The 27,095-nt window shown below is 39.9% G+C and overlaps 1 protein-coding gene across 3 annotated transcripts in view; it reads right to left on the bottom strand.

Moving 5' to 3' along the window:
* The window catches only part of kif6 (kinesin family member 6), a 76,416-nt gene that overhangs the window by 174 nt on the left and 49,147 nt on the right, over positions 1-27,095 (bottom strand). The window contains exons 14-23 of one of the 3 annotated variants that reach the window (XR_014889913.1): positions 18,609-18,711; positions 14,885-14,940; positions 7,119-7,169; positions 6,402-6,489; positions 6,144-6,279; positions 4,342-4,430; positions 3,605-3,691; positions 3,378-3,482; positions 2,324-2,436; positions 1,446-1,553 (exon numbers count right to left, since the gene is read on the bottom strand). Coding sequence is in view for 1 of the 3 variants with exons in the window: in XM_085256982.1 (XP_085113108.1) it covers positions 1,537-1,553; positions 2,324-2,436; positions 3,378-3,482; positions 3,605-3,691; positions 4,342-4,430; positions 6,144-6,279; positions 6,402-6,489; positions 7,119-7,169; positions 14,885-14,940; positions 18,609-18,711 (845 nt within the window). In the remaining 2 variants the exon portion in view is untranslated. Of the gene's footprint in view, positions 1-253; positions 1,554-2,323; positions 2,437-3,377; positions 3,483-3,604; positions 3,692-4,341; positions 4,431-6,143; positions 6,280-6,401; positions 6,490-7,118; positions 7,170-14,884; positions 14,941-18,608; positions 18,712-27,095 lie in introns of those variants that run through there. The other 2 variants (XR_014889914.1, XM_085256982.1) reach the window with 2 other exon arrangements.

The raw sequence follows: 27,095 nt of genomic DNA, 5'->3' as shown, positions 1-27,095 counted from the left end.
TGAGAGACTATCTGAGGGTCCGAGTGAATGCCTGATGTAATTTTAAATCTGCTGCACAAAAACTGTTTTTGCTTATGATCTCATACAGATCATCTTCAAATTTCAGGGAGACCTAAGAGATACTCTAATTTTTTCAGTACAGCTGTTAGAACTATAGTTGACAGTGGTTTTCCACTTTTCCAGTTAAATTCCAAAGTGAAAAAAAGCCACTGTTACACCTATTACATATTATCAAAGAGAAATAAGGAAGCACTCATGAAAAAAGATTTATTACTAATATAAATGGCAAAAGAAAATGAGCTTTGTGCATCAACAGCTATGATCTGTGGATTTTAAATCACAAGGCAGGCAGAGTGGAGAGTTTAAAACTAATACACAAAACAAGAAACTCAGAAGTAAGAACAGCAGTAGTGTGTGTCATAGCATCGCACAATTCTGCTTCATTTTTTTTGTACATTTTAAATAGGAAATGTCCTGATATTATACACTTTTACACCCCTTTTGAATAAAGTAAAATTAGATGGAAATATGAAAGTTATTTGTTTCTGCATCATTTACATAGTTATGATTCATTACTTCCACAAACTGGAGGAGCCGGCTTCCGACTGGCCGCTCCTTCTTCTGATATCTTGAGACAAAATTTGTCAAACAGTCGGAGCAGGCTGTGATTTCCACTCATGACCATTATATCACGTCATTACCAGGAAGAAGCCAGTAACTGAGTGTGCACATTTGACAGCAGGCATAATGTGTGCGCGTGTGTGTGCGCGTGTGTGTGTTGTATTTCTTGGAGAAGCCTAGTACCCATGTACCGGGTCATGAGTAATTATTTCAACTGGTAGACGTGGTGTCACGGTTCTGGGTCAGTTTCCACCCAGTATTTTGAGTTTATTATATTTTGGTTTAATTTTGCATCAGGGATTGTTTTCTTGTTCTCTTGTTGTGTTAATGATGATGATTATGATGTTTATTATTAGAGTTTCATGTTTCTGTTTGTGTTTAGGATTTGTTCTTCGGTTGTGTCTGCTTAGTATATGTCTAGTTCCATGTGTCATTTTCTGTCTGTCTCTCAATGTCGAGTCTGCGTCTTAGTGTGATGGTTTCTTGTTCCTGTTTTATTGTGAAGGTCTGCGTCTCATGTGAGTGTGTTCAGTTTTACCTCTCGTCTCGTTAATGACTCCGAGCTGTGTCTCCCACCTGTGTGTAATCTCCCTGTGATTCTTTGAGTGTATTTAAGTCGTGTCTTCTGTGTTTGTAGTTGCTGGTTCGTCTGTGTATCCACCCTGCTTCATCTGTGTGTTTCCCTGCTGTCAATCGGTTTCTGCTCGCTCTCGTTCATGTTCATGTTCGTGTTCTGTACTCAGTTTGTTCCCAGTATAGTTTAGTCTTTGTTCGGTTCGCCTTTTGTCCATTTTTATTTTGTGTTTAATAAACCACCATCACACCTTTACCAAGTGCCTGCGTTTGGATCCTCCTTTATTTTCCACACGGCTCATCTCACTCGCCGTGACACGTGGAGGTCATACTTGAAACACATCACTGCTGATGTTTGCCTGAAATTCAGAAAACAAAGAAAAAGTTAGAATAAGCTATTGTGTGGCGATGTTCAAATGCCTTTGCTAGTGTTACTACACTTCCCAGAACGCACTAGTGTCTTGGAAGGTGTTTTGGGAAGACGTATACATAAATATAGAGTAAAAATTGACACTGGTAGTGCCCAAATAAAGTTGAGGAAAGAACTTAGTAAACATTTAGTGGCGAAAGCTATAATGATGGAAGAAAAGACGAAGAAAAACAGTTTAATAAACTAATAAAGCAAGAAAACAAGCAAGAAGAAAGTCAGCAGTTATTTTCCTGATAACTCCTGAGATTAAAAATCTTTTTGCAACAGTGTCGTGACCAAGAGAGATAGCATTCAAGTAACACACATGAATCCATACAGCAAAAATACTGTATTCAATATTAATGTTCAAGCAATTATTGAATTAATTCAACCTCAAATTCGCTCAGTAAGACTAGCTCCCTAAGTTGTAGTGAATGTAAGCTGGTAAGTAAGGTTTGTAATAAACCTCAGGGCTTTGTGAAAGGAGTGTCCACCATATATGTATGCTGTCTGTGACCATAATGCAACACTGTGACAGAGAAGTGGAAGCAACAAGTCTCTTTATTCCCTCAGTGGACAGAAAACGAGGATAAAGAAAGCTACGAAAAGTCCTGAAAGAAGCTAAACTTTATTGTCAGGCCAGCAGAGGGCGGTGTTGAATGCATAATGCATACTGTGCTTAAGGTGCGTTTTTTGCATGTGTGTATCTGTGTGTGTCACCTGCCCTGCTGACGAGATTCTGCCTAGCCCTGATAAAAGCCAGGATGTCAGCATCAGTTTGCTGGTCTCCAGTCAGCGGAATAGAGGATGAGACTGTGGCAGAGGTGAGGGTCCTGAAATGTATGAATAGTTACTGTGACAGGCAGCCATCATCATTCATTGCTTTAACAACCCAGCAGTCCTGTTATTCTTGACTATTCGTAATCCAGAGGTTTATAAGAAACAGGTAACAATGCAGTCTCTGCTGGTGGAACAAAAGCACGAGTGTTTAACTGTGATCGTAAAAAGGTAGCTCAGGCAGCAGTGAGGCCTGTTTGATTTGTTAGCACAGTTTGTAGACATTACTTCACAAAGATATAAAAAATCATAGCCGTGCTCATGACTGAAAAAAAACAAAAACACTGCAAATCTATAAAATCTACACGTCTATATACAGATTTAAGTGCTTCAAAATGTCGACAATAAATCCAAAGAACTTTCAGTTTGTTTTAAAAATGTAAAAAATAAACAATAGACAATACAAGGACTGTGATGTCTCTTATTTCTAAAGAGATATGAGTGAAGTCAATAGTTCCTCTGAACATGTTAAATGGCAGAACTCTGAGAATATACTGGAAATAAAGCTCTGTCACTTTATTCTTTACAAGTGAAACAATAAAATACATGCACCCCCATAATTATGTTCATTAATCTGTATTAAATCTCACAGGATCTCCTGTGAGATTTAAGAAATGTAAGCATTTTATTTGTAAGTATTAGTTCAACGATGTCATCAAAACTAAAAACATAATAAAGATTGAAGTTAATAATAAAGATTCAAAGTTAAAGGGCACACGATAATGATCATAAAAAACCCCACGTAGCTACATGTGACAAAAGAAAAAATATTTTTTAGTAACATGTATACAAAGTTATACTTAACAAGGCTGTGTCACTGACACTGTAGGGCCTAAATATGTTGTTCCAAAGGATTATTTTGGCCAGAAATAGTTTAAAACTCCTCTTTTGATTGTAATATTTGTCAACCTTTGTTCCAGGCCACTGATTCACATACTTCCACTCAGAAGAAGGGGTGAAGTCTGTCACCTTCCTGTTCACAGGGTTATTCTGCCACGCTGGCACAGCTGGTCCTGGAGGTTTGCTTTCAAGGGTAAAACTTCTGAAATTCAAAGAATCAGTGTATGTGTATATATATAGTGTTACATATCGTATGGCTACATGCAGTATAACCCATCAGTACCCAGAGCAAATAAATGAGAGGATCAGTGAAGCGTAGCTGACCTGAGCTCCTGAGCAGAGATAGAAGGATCTGGATTCAGGTGTCGGCCTGCTGGCGAGTCTCTCACAGTACTGCTGAGAGCAGGAGCCCTAATTAAAATTAGAAGAGTATTTCATGAAGACTGACAACAAAATACCACAGAACATTATATCATCTGTAGGAAATGTATGCATGTACATGAGCCAACCACCAGAGGGCGCTACAACACAAAAATAGTTTGTAGCAACATTTTGTTAATGGAGTTTCTGCAAAGTTCACTGAGTTAAAACTAAAGCTGCCATATTCTCAGCTCCATTTTTCTAGTTCTTGTACTATATTCCTTATAAAAAATGGTGGTTAATAATTTCTTTAATCATTTTCAACATTTGTGATGAAGTTTAGGTCTTTTAGTATTGTTTGTATCTTTCACATAAAAACATTGTTTTATTGATTTAACATTGTTCCAGCAATTGTTTGCTATTTATTAAAGTAAAAAAAGGTTTTATAGAAACAAGCTGCAGGTTGCTGGCTAAAAATCAAGTGTTCAGGCACGGAAATGAAAAGGAAACTATAATATTATTAATAAATCAGTAAAAAGAGAGTGGTTCTCATTATAACTTCGCTAGTTTTTATACGTGTATGAGCTGAATAGAAGCTAAAAATGTCTATTTAATACACAGTTAATATTAAGAGTGCATACCAGCCAACTGGTCAGACCTTTATTACATCTTTTGCAAGGCTGGGCAAAAAGCAATCTCACCCAAATCCCGGAGCTCGAGGTGTAGATGGCTGTATGGTCCTGTTCAGTGTCCCAGTGTGACTTTGGGCTGCAGCCTCTGACTCAGACTCCTGGTTACAAATAATGAAAAGTTAATTTACTGAAATATTTCTGTACCACTTCTCTACAAACAACATCATGCCAGCCTGGTAACAGTTAAATGCAATGTGGCCATAGTTCTCTTTAAAAGGACCAGACAACCTTAGGTATTTTGTGTCTTCTGGCTTTGTCATAACACAAAGTTTAAGCGATCACATGTGTGCAGAACAATAAACGTGTGAACAAAGCTGATGAATATATACAGGCACGAAAAAGGACGTCCTGCTTTGTGGACTCAAACTGCATGTGTAAGGCCCGTCTGTTGGATTTCCTCTGCTTCCCATTCGTCACTCAGTGACACATTTCCAAACTTTTCTCAGATGTGAATGAGATATTCTTCTCCATTCATAAGATCAAAACCAAAGAGCGGCAGCCAGCGACGTCTGCTCATCACATGTTGGTGCCTAACATCTTCTATGCAGTTGGTTTCCGAAACCAACCACATGACAGCCATCAAGGCTGAGGAAAGCGTGCAAGTGGAGAGACAAGTCTAACTTGGTTTTAGACATGAAATTTTATCAGCTTTTCTCTCTTTAAACTTTTGCACAAGACTTATCTCTTATTACCCACAGACAGATATAGCCATGTAGATACTGGTAAAGTACTTACACATCATACGGTAAAAGCTCAAAAGTTGATTAAAGGTACAACTGAATGAACTATATTTGAATTTTTTCTAGTATCTATACTGTGAACTTTTTCACTGTGACTTTGACTGGACCATCGCAACACCGCGATGCTTTTTCTTTTTCAGCCGTTCTGTTGCAGATTTGCTGCTGTGCTTGGGATCGTTGTCCTGTTCTGTGACCCAGTTTGAACCAAGCTTTAGCTGTGAGACAGATGGTCTCACATTTGACTGAGATGTAGCTCTTGGGTGTTTTTACAGTTTTGCTGAGCGCTGAGTGCTCCGGACCTGGGGTGAATTTCCTGGGATGTCCACTTCTGCGAACACTGTGGCATTGTCCCGACACACATCTGAATGCTCCAGACGGCAAAATGCCAAGGCTCCTGCTTTTATAAACCTGCTCACACATCCTGATAATTAATTAGTGAATTGGATTATCAGCTATTTAGCCTCTGAATTCCTATGGAAGCAGTACATAGCTGTATGGAAACTTTATTCTTCACATGTCTGTTAAAGACTGTTAGCCAACAATTTCAATAGCTAAATCTTTAGCTACTAAGATTTATGCAATATTTATAGCGTTATGGCAACTGTTCTCCACTATGTTTAGCTGGCTGCCTCCACTGTGTGACATTTTGTTCCTGTTAATGCTATCTGCTGGGACTGTCCATCATCTGTTGCTGTTCCTCTAAGCTGCTTTCCAGGCTCTTGTTTGGGTCACAAAGAGTTCCATGAAAATGTCTTTGTGTGTATTTGCCTCCTACATATCTTCCCCCCAGGACCGACTGAGCATGATGTTGAACAGAGGCTGCAAGGGTCACACTGGTGCCATAAAGGCCCCACAAGTCAAAGACAGATGCATATCAACTTACACGACCACAGAGCCCTGCATTCAGAAAACAAACGAAAGAAGACATCCATAAACAGAAAGACAAAAAGCCAGAGACAAGGCTAATGTCAAACACGTCTTTAACACTCTTCCCTGGACTTTACATCAGGCTCCCAGATGCTTTATGTGGTGTTGTCACATGGATAGGTAGAGGAAGGTAAGCTCAGCCACCTGCAGACTGGAAGCTTCCTGGCTCCACCACTTATGGAAGTCCTTCTGGAGCTTGACCTTTGACCTCTCCAACAACAGCTGCAGATGCTCAATCTCGGTCCTCAGCGCTTTTAGACGGCCAACGATGCTCTTGTAACTGACAGGAGAAATTAACGGTACTGAATTCAACTTTTATCCACGTTACGAAGGATCTGCTGTATCCAGTCAATGCAAGCAGGGTCTGCCATAGTAATTCATTAAAAAGCACTACAAATTCACCCTTTTTTTTCTTCCTCAATGTGCTTGCAGAGGTTTTCTTCAGCTGGGTCAAACTCCTCCTCAGACCCTGTGTGACTTTCCATGACACCTGTGGTGTAGAATTGATAGGTTGCAGAGAGGACAAAGGAGTTAAAAACAAAAAAGAAACATGGTCATGTTTTATATAAAATGACAAGTGCAAGATTAGAAGCTGAGAATTTGTGTGTGTCATGAGTCCATTGGCTTCAAAGAAAGCATTTAAACTTTTGGCCTCGGATAATGGAAACCAGGCTGCTGTGAAGAGCTCTCTGATGCGGATCTCCAAATAACAAGAAAAGCCTTTGGGTGGGATGTGTTTGCATGCTTTAGAACCAGGTTTCCCCATCAAAGGTTTTATCTCACTGATCAAAACAGTCAGAATGGAGCAAATGAAGGCGTCTTAGAGCCTGAGCCGCCCAGTCTTTGGCCAGTAAGCTTTCATTCACTGAGGCTTGCTGCAAAAGCTTTGAAGTGGCCACCAGTAACAGTTGAAAAGGGGCCACAATGTGCTCAGCGTTTATCATCCTGTTTTGAGAAGAGTTCAATATCAAAAAGATGATAATAAAAAGACCTGATACTTCCTCAAGCTGCAATCCCAATGCAAAGGCAAGAAATGTGCAGAAATGTGGTGAATTTTAATTGCTTCACATGTTTGTTGTTTAGATGTTGGTGTGGGCAGAAGTTATAAATAATTTTTACCATAAGCGGCTCTCTGTCTCCTCCGCACATCCAGCTGCTTCTTCAGTTCAGCTGAGAGAAGGAGAACGACAACAAAACTTTTTAATTTCCATCAAGAGACTCAAAGCACATCAATCTCCAAGGCCACTGGGCTTCATAACTTAAAAAAAGTCGCCTGGTTCCACATGATTTCATAAAAGTCAAGCAAGTAAATGCATGACATTGTTTATGAAGAAACATTTTGGATTGTCATTCACCTACTTAAAACCCCTGCAATGCAAAACGGTTAAAACCCATGTGCTGCCTAATACAGGGAGTCCTCATTATAACCCAGAAGAAAAAACATTATTTCAAACATTACTCTTGATGATCGGCATGTTTGATTTGGTAAGACATTCCGAAAGCTCTCTCCCAATTTACCTAGGATTGAGAGTGGCACCAGCTAAACTTCTATCCATAACAGTTCTTTCAAATCTCACACTTCGTTTTTGTAATTCAACTGTAATCAACAATCTCACGCAAATCCTAAAGCTCCCTCTGGAGTTGGCCTGTCAAACTCTATTCTTCTTAGACATTTGAACCTATGATTTATTTCCAGATGATTAACCTTTTCTGCACATTTCTAACTTCTTATTTTTACTCTTGAACTCTACTAGACTGGCTTTGCATGACTTACAATTCAGAATAATTCATATTTACCTTATTTATCTTATAAAGTGCGTGAGTACAGCCCCTCAGTTCATCCTCTGCCTAATATCTATATGATCATCATCATCATCATCATCATCATCATATCGAGCCAAGAATAGAAAAAAAAACTGTGAAACAGTGTTTGGAGGAGTATGAGGCCTCACAGGGATTACTTCTATATACAATGACCTCATAAGTTGAAAAATTTCCCAAGTTTATTATGATTATCTACTATACAGTACTGAAGGAAATAAATCAAAACAGAACAATAGTCAAGATGGTGCTGATTTATAAACTTCCATAGTCCTCTAAATGAAGTCTTCAGTAAGCAAAGAAGCAACAAGAAGGAGGCATTCGGGTGAATGTTGATTCTCGTGGCTATAGTGCAGTCTTTACATATGGGCAAGTCATTTACTGTTGCTGAACTGAAGTGTTTAATTACATTGTTGGAGAAATTGCTAATAAACCGCTTTGGTAGTAGAAGACAGTTGTAAGTAAAGGGACAAAAAATGTCCAGGGATGCTTTTGCCATAAGACGAACACAGGATACAATTTCATGTTTATTTCATGTTTAGATCAGAGCCAGGCTACGAGATAAAAGCAGTGTTGAATGGCAGTATCTTCTGTGGTGTTTCCATTAAAGTCCCACAGGTGTCATTCACTTATAGACGCTGCTGTGCTGCAGCTCTTTGTATAATACAACCCTATCTCAAGTGGAAATCAGAAAATGGGAAATCCAGATGAAGTATGTGGGGGGGAGGAGGGGGGTGGGTTTCTGTAACACCTCACATGACGCCACAAAATGGTTGGATTAGAGCTCTTGCTCGGCTTTCTCCTGTGGAATACTTTAAATCTGTTTGCAAAGTGCCCGTGTAACCAGCTCGTCTTCCAGGACCACTTTTCTGAGGGTTTCAGTAGACAGCAGAGACATGAATGGATGATGTGAAACATTACAAATGAGCAGCCCTGACACAGTGTGCCCATGATGACAGTGTTTTTCCAAATGCCTATGGAGTATGAAGCTGGGTTGTGTGTGGATAGCTGAAAATGTAGTTGTACTGAGACGCCCTGTGGCTTCGCGTTGTGGTGAGGTGGGCAGCCTGAAACTTCACTAACAGACACAGCTCTCTCAAACATGACCCACAACCCCTTTCATAATAACATAAAAGGATTAAAAAATATTTATGCCATGACCACGCTATGATGACAGGGTACAAAAAAGGGGCAGGGAGCACGTGAAGGCAACATAAAAAGCACTTTTTTTTTTTTTGGTTGGCTTTTGTGTTCACTCTGATCCGTACATGGTCATGGCCAAAGTATTCTTTAACAGATCTGTTATATTCGCCCGAAGCCCCTGCATGGCCCCACCCTTTTATTTAGCCATAAATTTTCCAAATATCTTCTGTGTAAACTCGTCACACATCTCTCTTAAAGGCTCATGGACTGCACCCAAGCAACGATCTCTTTAAAATGGGTTTGAAAAATAAACTACAAAAACTGCAGTACTTCTAATGTCCACTTGAGGTGGGCTACAAAAGTGAGTACTGTATTGACTCCTATGGTACAAATCAAACTTTAAAGCTGAACTAACCATCTTTGCAGCCTAGAACAAACTTTAAAAAAAAAAAAACTTACTTGTTTAAATTCTTTTAAGGAATAAAGTTTGTATTATTAGGGACGTAGATTCTAACGCAGCCAGTGTTTTTGACACCTTTCTGAATACTTTTAATGCAGCTGTCGGACAAAAATATGGCTCATTTACAGACAATCCAAGAAATATGTTAAGTATGCTCCAGTTTTAGTTGGTAAAGTTACTGTCTATAGATCCATGTCTTTGTCTCCTGCCTTCCTCCGCTCACCCGGTCACGGCAGATGGCCGTCCCTCCCTGAGCCTGGTTCTGCCGGAGGCGTCTTCCATTAAAAGGGAGTTTTTCCTTCCCTTTGTCGCCAAAGCTCTTGCTCATTGGGTGTCATATGATTATTTGGGTTTTGACTGTTTTCTCTGTATTATTATAGGGTCTTACCTTACTACATAAAACACCTTGAGGTGACTGTTGTTGTGATCTGGCGCTATATAAATAGAATTGAATGGAATTGAATTAAACTGAACTGCATGTAGCCATCCAAGCTAACCAGTGTCCCATTCAAACATGGTCACTTCTGGCTCAAACACAAAAAACAAAAACAATCAAAAAACAAGAAAGCAACAGGTAAAAAGCTCCAAAACAACACAATAGGTGACAGCACCACTGCTACATCTAACTTTTATGTACAGTCTGTGCCTGAATCAGACAATCTGATTCAATGATTTTGACCAGGATTAGACAAATAACCTAAACAACTACCGGTAAATACCATACCACACCTACCATAAATGCAGCCAAAGTTTGAGATAGAAAATGTTCAATAGTGACTGTGTGAACTGTGTTTACAGTAAAAGACTGAATACTGGCCAAGGGACAAATATCTCTTATTTCTTCAGGATCTGCAGGGTATCAGTGGGAGGGAGGAGACACCATATACCCAATATGACTCTGGTTTCAAAAGGTTTAATGTACAACAGATTTACTTTTTTACCTGTCCCAGCAATGATCAGAGAAATAAAAAAGAATCAAAACTTTTTGGTCACAAAAGCCAGTTCAAGTCCCAAAACAGACCAAAAAAACAACAACAAAAATCCAGGATATTTGTCAAGTAAAGGTGGGGTGCAGACTTCAGTGCTTCTATTCTCCATCCAGGACAAGATTGTGAGCTCAACACCAAAAACTCTTCCAAACCACACAGGGTTTCCCCCCCACACCACCGTCAGTAGACGTGCTGTCGACTTTAAAGGCTGGTTTCAAGCTACAAGCCTCAATAAATATTTGGTGATTTTTGTGGCCGGGAGGTTGAATGTGATATGCCACATAAATACCAAAGTGAGGTGAGATTTGAGCACCATACTTGCAGCCCAGCTTTCCAGCATCTGACCTATGTGTAGATGAAGAATAATATCCACAAGTAATCTGGTAAATGTTTAAAATTCACAAGACAAATAAAGAACCGCAAGAACACAGGAAGCAAGATTTGTTTCTATTAAACAGAGAGCTGCACTAAACATTCTCCATTTTTGTAGGACAGCTGGGTTCATGCTGCTGTTGACTGAGGCTTTGACCTAAACTATGGACTTTTTATAAACCACTTTAATATACGGCTAATAGCACAGGAATTAATCACAGAAACAGTCAGCGCAGTAAAATGCAGCTCATGTTAACAAAGACTACAATATTTCTCTTCTGGTATTTGTTCTAAAAAGTGTGGCACATCTCCGGCTCCATACTCATTTTTCCTGCATCTGTGGGTCACTTCAGCGAAGGTGAAATCAAAGTGATACCAAAGACGGTGTCACATGCTTGGCCCAAATTCCTCAACAAAGTAAGAAACAACAGAACTGCCCCACCAAAACTGGTGTAAAAACAGGTGTGTGTTTCTAGGAACATTATATAAGAAATCTGGAATTTAGAAATTTTTCTCAGGAATAAATATATAACCAAACCACTTGAATATTCAGAAAGCGCTATTGATTTTGATTTAGGACAACCTCCTGCCTCCACAAACATGCATTTGGAACTGTAGCTGCCTTGTAAAAATACGGCAAAGTATTACTGTGCTGCAGAAAACAGAAACACAAAACTGAGACATAAAACAAAACACAGGAAAACTGAAAGGCATCACCAGAATAACTATGAAGTAAAACAAAGAATGAAAAGACTCAAAGATGTCACAGAAAAGCTTGCAATCTGGTAGAATAAAAGAAATCAATACAGTAATCCAAGAAAAATCCAACAAAAACCAAAACCAACACTCCCGGACTATGACAGCTGGGGTTCTTCTACAGTAAATTCAAATAAATAAGAATGTTCAGAATCTACGTTCTTATACAGTGGTTTTACTGATCTAGGTCAAATCTGCACATACAGTATCTATAGCAGCGTAGCATTGGGAACAGACTAAACAGGATATTCCAGACGTCCATCTCCCTAACAAAATGTTCTGGTTCCTCCAAGAATTTCCCAATCCAGATAACATATATAATTTCTCCCTTTCCAAATTGGGAATGCTCAGAAAACCTCCAAAGAAACAGAAGAGCAATAGCTTTATTCTGAGCTCCATCCTGATGTCCAAACTGTTCACCCTATGTGTAAACCTGCATTCATGAGCTCACTTTCCTGACTACTGCTCAGATCTCAAGTACCGATGATGACTGAAACATAGATTGACAGGTATATCAAAAGCTTAGCCTTCTGGAGCCATGAAACCACGGTCTCAGACTTTGAGGTACTGATTCTCATTCTCGCCACTTCACACAAATTGCTTTAGTGGGAGCTCAGAATCACATCAGTCTCATACTCCTGCTACAGAAGATGTGCATCTGTGACTTTCTAAATAGAAATCTCTTCTTTCGACCTATGGTTTCAGAATGCGTCTCTGCAGTAGGACTGATCTCTAGAGTCATAGTGAGGCCAAGAAATACAGCATAAACTAGAGACTGATGCTTCCTCTAACCCTCAAGTTGGGTCCTTTAGAAAAAAGCACCTCATATTATCCTAAAAGTTTCCATGTTCTCCTTTAACCATGAGACACAGGTGGTGTAAAGTTTCCGAGCAAACCCTCCAAGATGGCATTAAAACACAGCGAGCCACTCTCCAGCCACTAAAAACACCATCTCTCATCCAGGAAGAATGTAGCTCTGTGCACCTAAAAATGTAATAAGCTTTGACAGCATTGAGATGTTTGACTAAGATGAGGAATGTGGATAAATTAGTAAAAATCCAGTTTTTCCTCGCTTCAGCCTCACTGTGTGGTCTGCAGAACACATTTAAAGAGTTAATAATCTGCATGCTGTCAGGGTTGATTTCTGCATGACATGTGACAGATTCGTCTGTGTCAGCACCTCATGCAGTGAAGGCTAAAGACAAAAAAAATGAATTCAGAGGGTGATAAGTGTACACTGGCATGTGTGGTGCTAACGGGCAAATGCTACTAAACCACTGAGCGTGCTCGGAGGCAGCGCTGATGCCAGGCGTTGGTGTAAACCTATCCATTTCAACGGCATGTGAAATGAGCCACAGACAGAGCAGGGAAATTTATAAATGTAGCTTGCAGTAGTAAACGCAAACCAGATAAAAACACATTTTAACTGCTCTGAGTTTACTGGAAAGTTCAACCAAACATTAATATCATTTAAACTCACTGCCAGCGGCGACAGGACTCGGCTTTTAGTGTTTCTGTAAACAGCAGCAGGTTATGACACAATACTGAGCTTCTAACAAGGCATCTTTTATGATTTCTATATTAAAGTGCACCTTCTCTGCTTTTCCTTTTTTTTCCTGTATGGAACAGCTCTAGGAGTTTTTAAAATGAAGGGTTTTTTTTACCTGCACAAAACTGAAATGGAAAAAAAAAAGCAAAAAATAAAGAAACGCAAAAGTAACAAAAGAAAAAAACAAGAGAGATCAGTAATAACTAATAGTTAAATGCAGAGAGGTGTATAAACACATAGTGAGTGAAGAAGAAGAAGACGAAGAAGAAGAAGACGAAGAAGACGAAGAAGAAGACTCAGTGCATCTAGCCAACATCAAGAAAGTTATCACTGGAATGTTTTCAGATGTCTGTTGCTATTTAACGTAATTCTTTTAGCTCAGTTCCTCAAAAGGCTCTGCATTCTCAGAGCGTTGTTCTTAATGGAAGCCTCATCTTGTGTCATAGAATGTCGTGTTACATGGAAGTATGACAGACTCCTAGTTCAGCTTGTTTCAGGCAGAGAATGAACTCATAAACCAAGTTTACAATACATAAGAATTATTTTGAATTATGACTCAATTAGAATCCAGAAATAAAAATATTTACTTGGAAATAAGAAACAAAGTGCAAATGAGACAGTCTCTGTCTAATCTTCACTTTGGGTCACTTGTGGGCATTTAGAAGACACACATTGTGTAGTGAATATAGTCCCAGACTAACAACATAAGGCTTAGAACCACTAAGCTTTGGCCTAAGCCAATGCCAAGTTTACCCGTTATGGATATCACACAGAACAGCACAAGCGTGACAGCCAAGTAAAAAGCACAGGTTGGAATCTTCAGTAACCGGAAATCCAAATGTGGAAATCTTCAGGCTGTTTCAAATGTATTAATATGGAACTTGTTAAAATAACTGGCCAAAATAACTAAATTGGGAAATATTCAAAAGTAAAGACACAAGACAACAAATCCAAGAAAAATAAAACTGCATTATTGTCGCCTATTGTCAGAAAGAAACAGGTGAAGTAAAATATGAAACTAGTTAAATATTAAATATCAATCAAGCTGAGGACGTTATGTTGCCATAGTAACAACAGAAGCTTCCCAACATCAAATCAACGCCCTTTCAGCTTCTTCCTATACAGTGGTATAAAAAGTCTTTGTCCCCTTCCTTATTTCCTATTTTTTTTTATATTTGTCACACTTAAATGTTTCAGATCATGAAACTAATTTTACTATTAGACAAAGATAACTTGAGTAAACACAAAATGCAGTTTCTAAATAAAGGTGTTTCTTATTAAGGGGGAAAAATCCAAACCTACATGTGAGGAGCAGGGGCAAGCACTGTTTTTACACCACTGTATCTCCAAACACACAGAAAAAGAAAAACCTTTTGAAACATATAGCGAAAGGCTGTTGCTATCGCAGCATGAACCTCCAAACTGCTCGCTCTTTGGTCTTAGCTTGCTTCATGCTATGTTAGCTCTTCTGCTGCTGATGTGTGGTAAAGTAAACACAGAAGAACACACCACAGAACTCAATGGAGCGTCTTATCAACTGTATCTCAGTTTCCATTAGGATGATCAAGTCCTTTTGCACTGCTTCCCAGCAATTTGCTCTCCGATGTGTGCCTTTCTCTTGTTTTGTATATATCCCTCTCTTCTGTTTGCTATTAATTCCTGATGATGTCTTTACAATTTATATCTTTCTTTTGAATAGAGGGCTCTATTCTATTCTATGACAGAAGACTGCGCACCTTAACATTACGCAGCTCTTGAGTGCAATGTGTTTTTCAAAAAGAATGAGAAAACTTACTGATTCTGTTTCTGGCTTCATTCAGTTCCTCTCCAAGTTTCCGGGCCTCTGCTGATCTGTTCAAAAGAATCAAAGAATTAAAAGCAAAGTTCACCCCCAAAATCACATTTACATATGCTTCCTCTGGCCTGTTGTGCTGTTTATACATCTGGATTGTGGAAATGTCTGGCATCTCTTAAGGATAGAAAATCCACTGAAAAACAATACAACAATAATGTGTCTTTACTAGAGATGGACCGATCCGATATTACGTATCGGTTCGATACTGACGTAAATTACTGGATCGGATATCGGAGAGAAATAAAAAATGTAACCCGATCCATTAAATATCAATAAAGCACCTCACAAAACTTGCGACACAGCGTAACTCGGCCCATAACCATAGCACGTCGGAGCAGTGTGCTCATGTGATAGAGCGGTTGTGTGTATTTGGAGCCTCCTACCAAACCGGCATTTCATCTCCGAGGAAGTGATCCCAGAGAGAAGTAAAGCAAGTGTGTAAGTTAATATCTGAATGTTTGTAAAGCATTCCCACGTTAAGCTTAACAACCAATATATGGAGCGACTGCCTCTTCTCTCTCCCTCCCTCTCCTGTTGCTACTTCAGTCATGAAACTGATTAATGATCAGCTGATCGGCTTTTCTGTCCAAGTCCGTCTCTCTTCTTTGTTTTTGGCCCACTTTGCGCCAGAAAGAGGAAACCAGTGGCTGAACATCAGCAGAATGTTTAACCTTGATAAGCTGTTGTTAGAATTTATTTAATATTACTTTCTGGACCAGGATCTTTTTCTACGCAGCTGACGGCTGGTAACTGTGCAGGGGCGGATCTAGCAAAGTTTAGCCAGGGGGGCCGATAGGGCAGGGAAAAGGGGGGCACAAAGACATACTTTTCTTTCTTATTCTCATTTAAAATGTCTAGCTTTTAATAAATAATTATCTGAATCTTACACCCAAAGTTTTAATCTGATGTAAAATGTATAGAAGTCCATTACTGTATATACAGGGAGTGCAGAATTATTAGGCAAATGAGTATTTTGTCCACATCATCCTCTTCATGCATGTTGTCTTACTCCAAGCTGTATAGGCTCGAAAGCCTACTACCAATTAAGCATATTAGGTGATGTGCATCTCTGTAATGAGAAGGGGTGTGGTCTAATGACATCAACACCCTATATCAGGTGTGCATAATTATTAGGCAACGTCCTTTCCTTTGGCAAAATGGGTCAAAAGAAGGACTTGACAGGCTCAGAAAAGTCAAAAATAGTGAGATATCTTGCAGAGGGATGCAGCAGTCTCAAAATTGCAAAGCTTCTGAAGCGTGATCATCGAACAATCAAGCGTTTCATTCAAAATAGTCAACAGGGTCTCAAGAAGCGTGTGGAAAAACCAAGGCGCAAAATAACTGCCCGTGAACTGAGAAAAGTCAAGCGTGCAGCTGCCAAGATGCCACTTGCCACCAGTTTGGCCATATTTCAGAGCTGCAACATCACTGGAGTGCCCAAAAGCACAAGGTGTGCAATACTCAGAGACATGGCCAAGGTAAGAAAGGCTGAAAGACGACCACCACTGAACAAGACACACAAGCTGAAACGTCAAGACTGGGCCAAGAAATATCTCAAGACTGGTTTTTCTAAGGTTTTATGGACTGATGAAATGAGAGTGAGTCTTGATGGGCCAGATGGATGGGCCCGTGGCTGGATTGGTAAAGGGCAGAGAGCTCCAGTCCGACTCAGACGCCAGCAAGGTGGAGGTGGAGTACTGGTTTGGGCTGGTATCATCAAAGATGAGCTTGTGGGGCCTTTTCGGGTTGAGGATGGAGTCAAGCTCAACTCCCAGTCCTACTGCCAGTTTCTGGAAGACACCTTCTTCAAGCAGTGGTACAGGAAGAAGTCTGCATCCTTCAAGAAAAACATGATTTTCATGCAGGACAATGCTCCATCACACGCGTCCAAGTACTCCACAGCGTGGCTGGCAAGAAAGGGTATAAAAGAAGAAAAACTAATGACATGGCCACCTTGTTCACCTGATCTGAACCCCATTGAGAACCTATGGTCCATCATCAAATGTGAGATTTACAAGGAGGGAAAACAGTACACCTCTCTGAACAGTGTCTGGGAGGCTGTGGTTGCTGCTGCACGCAATGTTGATGGTGAACAGATCAAAACACTGACAGAATCCATGGATGGCAGGCTTTTGAGTGTCCTTGCAAAGAAAGGTGGCTATATTGGTCGCTGATTTGGTTTTGTTTTGTTTTTGAATGTCAGAAATGTATATTTGTGAATGTGGAGATGTAATATTGGTTTCACTGGTAAAAATAAATAATTGAAATGGGTATATATTTGTTTTTTGTTAAGTTGCCTAATAATTATGCACAGTAATAGTCACCTGCACACACAGATATCCCCCTAAAATAGCTAAAACTAAAAACAAACTAAAAACTACTTCCAAAAACATTCAGCTTTGATATTAAGTTTTTTGGGTTCATTGAGAACATGGTTGTTGTTCAATAATAAAATTATTCCTCAAAAATACAACTTGCCTAATAATTCTGCACTCCCTGTTAGGGATGGGTATCGTTTAGGTTTTATCTGATACCGGTGCCAAATCGGTACTTTTGAAACGGTGCCGGTGCTCAAACGGTGCTCAAACCGGTGCTTAAAGAATGGAGAACACAAAATTGGTCCAAAAACCTCTCATGTTCAGCTGTTTTTTTTTTGTAAAAAGATAACAATGTGTGCCTTTTCTGCAGCTATGGGGCATATATGGTATCACTCTTGGCTGGAAGCAGTGCTTAAACAATGTAAAAAACACAAACTTTGTCCAAAAACCTCTCATGTTTAGCTGTTTCCCTCTTTTTCTTTGGTCATTTTAGCCTTTTTGGCCAGGGTGAAGGGAGTATCTGCCATCAAACAAGAAGACAGCCGCATGTAGCTATGATGATGTTTGCTAGTTCACCTTACATGCATTAATGTAATAACGTGGTTAGCCTACTCAACGTAAATTACACACGAACAACATTTAGCTACTCACGCAGAGAAGAACGGCTGCTGCTGCCATCAAATACGGCGCATTTCTCGGCTTTTAAAAAAAAAACCCGCTATGCGTCGCCAGGTGTTTCATCGGATTCGAGGTGTTACCTCCTTTGACAGTATCACAGTATCAGCTTAAAGCACTTGTTGCAGGCTGCTGAGTTTGCATATTTTGCTGTGAAGTACAGCCAGACTTTTGACCGCTTCGCCTTTGGGCATTTTTAATCTGTAGCTCTGCATAAAAGAACGTACGTACCTGGCCCCGCCTACTATCCTCGGAAACGTAAAATGATTGGCTAGAAGTGTATCACAGCTCAGGAAAAAAAAGCACCGAAATAAAGCACCGAAATGTGCGCTGCTTTTCGGTCTGGTTACTACCGTTTATGTCAGAACCGGTGCCATCATGGCACCGGACACCGGTACCCATCCCTACTCCCTGTATATGTAATTTGAATTTTACTCAAAACTATTGCTCCGTGTTTATGAGGGCAAAGAATCATTTTCCTGAGTGAACGTGACTTTGTTAACCACATTCATGTGACCACTCAGACTGATTCCTGGTGTTAGAGAAAGAGGTGCCCGAGAAGAAAACGATATCCTTGAAATGCTGAACTTTGTGGTACTGCTTATACGTTGAAGTAGTCTGCCTTAATTTGGGCATTATCAGGATAATATTTTGTTCTACTAGTCATTAACCTCTGTTTCAGCAGACTCTTGTTGTCTTCAATGGTTAGGTGGTCTTCATGGTCTCTTATGAAGATCTCAAAGGCCTCTTGTTTTCCCATTGACAGCTTGGGGCCTGAAAGAGAGAGAATAAAAATCAGCACTGAGATGCACAGTGTGCTTTATTTTATGAATCAGAAACACTGTGTATATCAGCAGCTCCACGGTAAAAAACATCATCTAACTTGAGCACTCATGCCAGGTCCTGCTGTGCAAATAATAATGGATAATAATGGATTGTATTTATATAGCGCTTTTGAAGGCACCCAAAGCGCTTTACAATACCACTATTCATTCACTCTCACATTCACACAAATGTGAACATGTTCCCACATTCACCGGTACTCTACTCCAGTCTGGGAGCCAGATGTGCGCTACAGAGCTCTACTGATATGGCTGATTATCGCGGCATTTGATGATTAGCGAGAACATAAACACAAATATAAACAGCAGTTCTGAACATGTCAAGATTACATAGCGGATATACCCCACCCCTCGCTGCTCAACCTCAGCAGTGCATCGCACATCAGGAAACATGATGTTGAACTTCCTGCTCACTGCTCAAGTTTTTATTAAAGCTGTACACATCTGCTTTAAATACTGCACTTCCACCAAGGGGATAAAACACAACACAGCAGAGAGCGTTGATTTGGTCTCCTTCTGAAAATGCGATTGAATTAGAAAGGCTGGATTGTAAATTTTATTCTCAGGAAGGTTCCTAAAGGAGTGAAATGACCCAGAAGCATCTGTGTGGTAACCATTATGCACCATCTCTGTGTCCAAATGCACCTGGAGTCTAACTACAAAGCTATGGTTAGACTAATATAAACACATTAGCAAAGGAAGGATGTTTATTTGTAGGTTAAATAGTTCTGAATAAAAGTTCTTGTTGAGATTCCTGATGGGCAGAGGCAATTGTCATCATATGGCAGAAAGAAGACACCAAAATCGGACCAAACTCGACCTAAGAAAATCCTTGAGAAGAGCCCATCCACAAGATAACGTTAATATGTCACTGCATGGTTTGGATTACTTGGGGAAAGGGGAAAGGATCAGTTGACAAAGAGCGAGCGAGTGAATTCAACAAAGTCGAAAGCTGACGGCAGCTCGCGGCCCTTGCTGTCGAGGTAGGGCTTCATGTGTGACAGACAGTAGTCTGCCTGCTCTTTAGTCAGGTTCTGGTAGAGCTCCTCTTTAGTGACGTTCACATCCTGACCTTAAATACTGACACTGCAATCTTAGTCAGTCAACTGTGATTTTTTTCTGTTGCCTCCTTAAATAACACAATGAGATCAGTACAGATTATATTGGTATTAGAGAAAAATCTTACAATTAGCGCACTGTTATTTTTCATGCTATTACATGATAATAAATCTGTTGTAAAAACTTTATTTCTCTTAGTTTAACACAAAAAGCTAAACTTGTATGTAGACATTAAATGACTGGGAGCTATTTATTATTTATAAGTGCTGCATGTATCATGGTGACTGGAATTCACTCTATTTTTTTTCTGTTTTATTAAGAAGGCGAAAAACAAGTTGTTGTTTTCCTCTCTGTTACCAACTGTTTTCCAACTGTTCCTTGGAAAATCCAAAATGCCACCATGATTTCCAATAATCCCTGCACCCCCCGTTAAATCTGTGGACTTATCCGTTCTAACCAAAGACATTCGTACACAGGACACTAACTCATGTGAGATTAATTGTGGGACAGTTAGGAATGCTGTTTCTTTATTTTTGGAAAGTCCTGATTAAAACCAACTTAGACGTGCGCTACAAGAGCCAAACTCTACAAATCAGCATGAGGGGATCTTGAGGGGAAATGCACTCCGGTCGACTCTTGTAAAAAAGCAGCATTCCAGGAATATCTAAGGGTGATATAACATCATATTATGTTGTGCTCACAGAATTTGTGGGGTAATGAGATCACACGGTCCTCAGGCCAACTTTCCTCATTTTTCTTTTCCGTGCTCCAAGTGCAGACAAACCACAGAGGTTTGAATGTGTTGTGACTGTTGTTGCTGCTTCAACAAATTTTAGAGGTGAAATGCCAGCAAAGAGAAGAAGCTAGGAGCTTTCACAATTGTTTTTGGGTGAATTTTATGTTCCTACTGCACTTTCTCACTCACTGAGGTGTCTCCATTTGGTCCAGATCACAGAAACGTGTGGACGGCCTGCTAGAATCATCAGCGTCTCATTACAAGCTAGCCGGATTTACGTTAAGATCTAACTCTCACTTAAGACTCGTCTCATTTCTGGTTAATTCAATTCTTTAACAGTCTGAGCCACAACAGGAACACCTTGGCTTTCTATCAGCGCTCTATGAAAAGAACAGGAAGGAGACACTGTACATCTGTACCTTCATAAGACTCTAAACACTCCTATTAGTCCTGTTTTCATTGTACAGCAAACGCAGCAGAAATCCAGCTCTATGACGTAATGTGCGCAGAGTGCTTCTACAGAGACAGTGGTAATCAGAAAACCCTTCCTAATGTCCAGGTTCTATTATGTGTTGGCTGAGCTAGGAGGCCAAGAACAGAAGGAAAAAACAGAGTCTGACAGTATGGCTTTCAATCATCACAAATGGTTTCCATGGAAAGTTCATCATCATTATATTTACAGTGCATCTTCAGGGGACAGTGATTTTTATCCAGCGACTGCAGCAGCAGGACCCAAAGATTAGACCTAATTGAAATGTACATAAACAGTCAGCGACCCTCTGAGCATGCGGACATGATAAGTGTAGCGCATTTGTTTTAAATTAAGACAGAATAAAGAACAATGATCTAATGTGCATATAGTTTGAGTCTCCAAGTGGGTCATGGAAACCAGCCGCTGCAGATGAGAAACATATGATATCTGCTCTATTGTTAAAGAACTGCGTCAACTGTGTGTCCCTCTGGTATTCTGCTCATTCTGTGTATTTCATAAAAAATGTATTTAGAGCACACATAAGAAGACACACAAGGACAGCTGTATTTTTCTTATCCTTTTTTCTCAATGCGTTACTTTTAAATCTATGGGTCTAAAAATTCAATAGTTAGGTACTGATTTACTACTGTGGCATATTAAATAAAGGTAACAACAGAAATAGTAAGGTTATTGCAAAGAGTGCTAAAGTGCTTTGCAAAGAATAAGAACATATATATAATAAATAAATACAAAGGAAAAAAACAGATACTATAAATAAATAAAGCTATACAAAAAGTTAACTGTCAGCTAATAATAAAATTCAAAAATCCTAAAATATTCTAAAGATGGAAAATAAATAAATAAATAAATAAACAAACTGGGAAAAGGAGGTTTCTAAAAGATATATATTTAAAGGCACAGGCAAAAGTAGGAATAAATCCGACATTTTCTGATATGAAAATTGTAACTATTAGGAAGAAAACCTGTGAAATGAATAATAATAATAATAATGATAATAAAAAATACACAGATGAAGGGAGGCAACATTCTGAAAAACAAAAGGATGAGATATGTAAGATTAGACTTCAATTTACATGAAAAAATTGGACATTTAGAAAAATGAAAGCCAAAATAAATAAAGATAAAAAGCTGAAATTCTAATCCACCAGCCTCTGTAAAACTGCTGTTTTACTGCATGAAACTGCAGAAACAACAGATGTTGCACAAAGCTCGTCTAATTCAGTGTGTAATTATGTTCTGAATCCACCCATTTTATGACAGTGTCTCTTTAAAGCTTGAAATTAGAGTTAGAGCTACAGTTATCAGGATTCCCTTAGTGAATTTGACTGCAAAGTGTAATCTTTTTTTGTATATTTTTTTCTAGATAATCTACAAAATATTGTGCATTTTCCCTCAAAAATCTAATCTCAGAGTTTGAGAGTTTTTCTCAGAAATGGTCTCTTTTTAAACAGAGAATAAAGAATGGACCTCATAAATCTTTGTAGAAATGCAGCATGAACACCAAAGTCTAAAAAAACCAAATAAATAAATATTGACCCCACCTGTGCTCCACATAAAAAGCATTACAACTGTAGGAAATGTCTTCTCTGATTCTCCTGTAAGTACTCAGTGTGGTCTTGTGCTTCCCAAAGTTACAGAGTCTCCCTGGACAGCATCAGGCTGAAAGAGTCAGGAATTTCTCATGAAGTGTGAGAAAATTGGTTGAACATTCCTGAGTGGACGTGTAACTACTGCAAGATCTGGAGATTTCTGGGGGTGTGCAACTTTCCCCACAACAGAGTGGACAGTACTAATACTGTTGGCAAAATTAAAAAATGTAGTCATTATATAGTCTGGTTTAAGAATGAAGTCATCTACAAACACCATCTCAGTCTGTGACTCCACAGCAATGCTAAATCAGTCTTGGTCAGCATGCCGTCCACCATTGTTATAATCCTCCAGCCTGGAAAAGGGCACACATTTTATTTTCTTGAGGCAAGAATGCTGCAGCCTCCTTATTTCTGATGTAAACCAGAAGTGCCTCTTTCTTCTACAAAGAGTACAAAATGCTACAAAGTTGCTTAGGTCGTCACCGATGATGACTCAGACGTATGTAGCACCATACCTCTGAGTCTTTATGTAGCACCAAATCACAACAACAGTTGCCTCAAGACACTTTATATAGTAACGTAAAGACCCGACAATAATACAAAGAAAACAGAGAAAACCCCAACAATCACATGCCCCCCTATGAGCAGGCGCTTTGATGACAGTGGGAAGGAAAAACCTTCCTTTAAACAGGAAGAAAACTCCTGCAAAACCAAGCTCAGGCAGGGGCGGCCATGGGCTGCGACCGATTGGGGATGAGTGGATGAAGACAAGACAAAGACATGCTGTGGCAAAGAGCCAGAAATTATTAAAAACTGCAACAACATAACTGCAAAAGGAACAAAAGAAAAAACAAGAGAGATTAATAATAACTAATAATTAAATGAAGAGTGGTGTATAAACACATAGTGACTGAAAAAGGTGACTGTAGAAAAAATACTCCATGCATTTACAAGGGGTCAACCACAGTGGTTGATCCCTCCAACGTTGCTTTGTGGAGAAAAGAAGATACTTCGAGAAGGAAAGCCATTTCTGCAGCACTCCACCAATCAGGCTTGGATGGTAGAGTGGCCAGCTGGAAGCCACCCCCCACTAAAACTTTGTCAAACTGTGACAACCGACATGTAGTTTGCCAAAAGGCACCCTAAAGACTCTCAGACCATAAGAAACCACATTGTCTGACCTTATGAAACAAAGACTGAACTCTTGGGGCTGAATACAAAGCGTCATATCTGGAGGAAACCAGGCACCACTCATCACCTGGCCAATACTATCCCTACACTGAACATGGTGGTGGCACCATCAAGCTGTGGGGATGTTTTGTTTTTGTTTTTTTTTTCGAGGGAAAGATGAATACAGCAATGTACAGACATCCCTAGCACACAGTCAAGATAACAAAGGAGTGACTTTGGGACCCGTCTGTGAATGTTCTTGAGTGGCTCAGCCAGAGACCAGACTGAACAGCTCTGGAGAGATCAGAAAATATCTGAGCACCGATGGAGCCTGAGAGTTCCCAAAAACAGGTGTGCCAAGCTTGTAGCATCATACTCAAAAAGACTTGAGGTTGTAATTGTTGCCAAAACTGCTTGAACAAAGTGTTGAGCAAAGGCTGTGAATACTTATGCACAATAAGTATGCGAACCTCAAGAAAACACTTTGTCACTGTGGGTATTGTTTGCAGAATTCTGATGTGAAAATTTGAATAGAACTGATTTTGGAGGCTTTAACATGACAGCTGTGGATCAGCTGTAGTTGCAATGATCTATGTTCATTAAATTTATTTTCACAGCTGTTAATATACCTGGATGGACTGCCCAAGTAAAACTAAGAGGAACCAGAATCCATGGAAGTTCATGTCTCACAAGAGAGAAAGAAAGAAATAAAATGGCCTTTTGAGGCCGAATGAAAACAAATCTTCTGCTGTGACAGCCCATATAATAATGTTAACTGCATATCAGATAATCTAATACATATGGAACATCATTTATCAGTGATTTTAAAAACCCCTGTTCATGGTCTTTGTTACTTCTATAGTCCTTTATGGACAGACTTGAAGTGTGTATTTTGTTTTCAAACAGGCTCTTCTGGTCTTATTACTGCACTGGGCACCATGACACAAAAATGTCAGAGAGGATGAGAGAGCTGTGGTTAGCAGAGACAAGAGCGCAGACTTGGTTTGATGAGTTTCTGGCTCATACCGAGCCTGATGGCTATGACCAAGCTTGTTACAAAGGCTCAAGTTCATCATCACTCGAGGCTCCACTTAACCAAAATTAAGCAGGAAAAGCCAAATAAATGCCGCCTTTGGCTGGAGAGCTCATCCAAAAGCTTAACTTGCTTAACCTCAGCATTCCCCTTACATTTAAACCAAGTTTATGTCTAAAGAAGTTCAGCTGCAGCTGAAGTTTCTACTTCTAAAGCTGCCACCTTTGGGTCATTGTTATCATGTATCTTTAAACTTTTAGTTCATAAAGGCTGTCAACCACGCTTAGGCTGCCAGTTAAGTAAAACAGTATGGTTCTTTATTATGTACACATTTGCCAAAACGAAAGAGTAAATATCCTCTGGCATATTTACTTATGTATTTATGCATACATTTTTGGATTTGAATTGAGAACTACAAACAAATTACGTATTTGGCATTCATAGACAGGATCTCAGGGCACACTCAGAGTAAGGAGGGTGTTGGTTTTAAGAATCTAATGCAGTCCTTTTGCCTTTCTGAATATGACTGTTAGAACGCACAGTTACAGTGGGGCAAAAAAGTATTTAGTCAGCCACCGATTGTGCAAGTTCCCCCACTTAAAATGATGACAGAGGTCAGTAATTTGCACCAGAGGTACACTTCAACTGTGAGAGACAGAATGTGAAAAAAAAAATCCATGAATTCACATGGTAGGATTTGTAAAGAATTTATTCGTAAATCAAGGTGGAAAATAAGTATTTGGTCACCTCAAACATGGAAAATCTCTGGCTCTCACAGACCTGTAACGTCTTCTGTAAGACGCTTTTCTGTCCCCCACTCGTTACCTGTATGAATGGCACCTGTTTGAACTCATCATCTGTATAAAAGACACCTGTCCACAGCCTCAAACAGTCAGACTCCAAACTCCGCCATGGCCAAGACCAAAGAGCTTTCGAAGGACACCAGGAAAAGTATTGTAGACCTGCACCAGACTGGGAAGAGTGAATCTACAATAGGCAAGCAGCTTGGTGTGAAAAAATCAACTGTGGGAGCAATCATCAGAAAATGGAAGACATACAAGACCACTGATAATCTCCCACGATCTGGGGCTCCACGCAAGGTCTCATTCCGTGGGGTCAAAATGATCATGAGAACGGTGAGCAAAGATCCCAGAACCACACGGGGGGACCTGGTGAATGACCTGCAGAGAGCTGGGACCAAAGTAACAAAGGTCACCATCAGTAACACACTACAACGGCAGGGAATCAAATCCCGCAGTGCCAGACGTGTTCCGCTGCTGAAGCCAGTGCATGTCCAGGCCCGTCTGAAGTTTGCCAGAGAGCACATGGATGATACAGCAGAGGATTGGGAGAATGTCATGTGGTCAGATGAAACCAAAGTAGAACTTTTTGGTATAAACTCAACTCGTCGTGTTTGGAGGAAGAAGAATACTGAGTTGCATCCCAAGAACACCATACCTACTGTGAAGCATGGGGGTGGAAACATCATGCTATGGGGCTGTTTTTCTGCCAAGGGGACAGGACGACTGACCCGTGTTAAGGACAGAATGAATGGGGCCATGTATCGTGAGATTTTGAGCCAAAACCTCCTTCCATCAGTGAGAACTTTGAAGATGAAACGAGGCTGGGTCTTCCAACATGACAATGATCCAAAACACACCGCCCGGGCAACAAAGGAGTGGCTCCGTAAGAAGCATTTGAAAGTCCTGGAGTGGCCTAGCCAGTCTCCAGACCTCAACCCCATAGAAAATCTGTGGCGGGAGTTGAAAGTCCGTGTTGCTCGGCGACAGCCCCAAAACATCACTGCTCTCGAGAAGATCTGCATGGAGGAATGGGCCAAAATACCAGCTACTGTGTGTGCAAACCTGGTAAAGACCTATAGTAAACGTTTGACCTCTGTTATTGCCAACAAAGGTTATGTTACAAAGTATTGAGTTGTATTTTTGTTATTGACCAAATACTTATTTTCCACCCTGATTTACGAATAAATTCTTTACAAATCCTACCATGTGGATTCATGGATTTTTTTTTCACATTCTGTCTCTCACAGTTGAAGTGTACCTCTGGTGCAAATTACTGACCTCTGTCATCATTTTAGGTGGGGGAACTTGCACAATCGGTGGCTGACTAAATACTTTTTTGCCCCACTGTAAAGCTGACAATGAGGTGACAGAACATAGTTAGCACCATCAATGGGAGACCATGATTCTCATCCAAAAGCAAGAGCTCCTATCAC

Source organism: Mchenga conophoros, linkage group LG19 (genome assembly GCF_057382185.1).
Source record: "Mchenga conophoros isolate Kocher_MC1m ecotype Shallow Benthic linkage group LG19, M_conophoros_male_GT1.1, whole genome shotgun sequence".
Classification (NCBI taxonomy): Eukaryota; Metazoa; Chordata; class Actinopteri; order Cichliformes; family Cichlidae; genus Mchenga; species Mchenga conophoros.
Note: the sequence above shows the minus strand (reverse complement) of the source record. Positions and strands in the feature narration are given on the sequence as shown.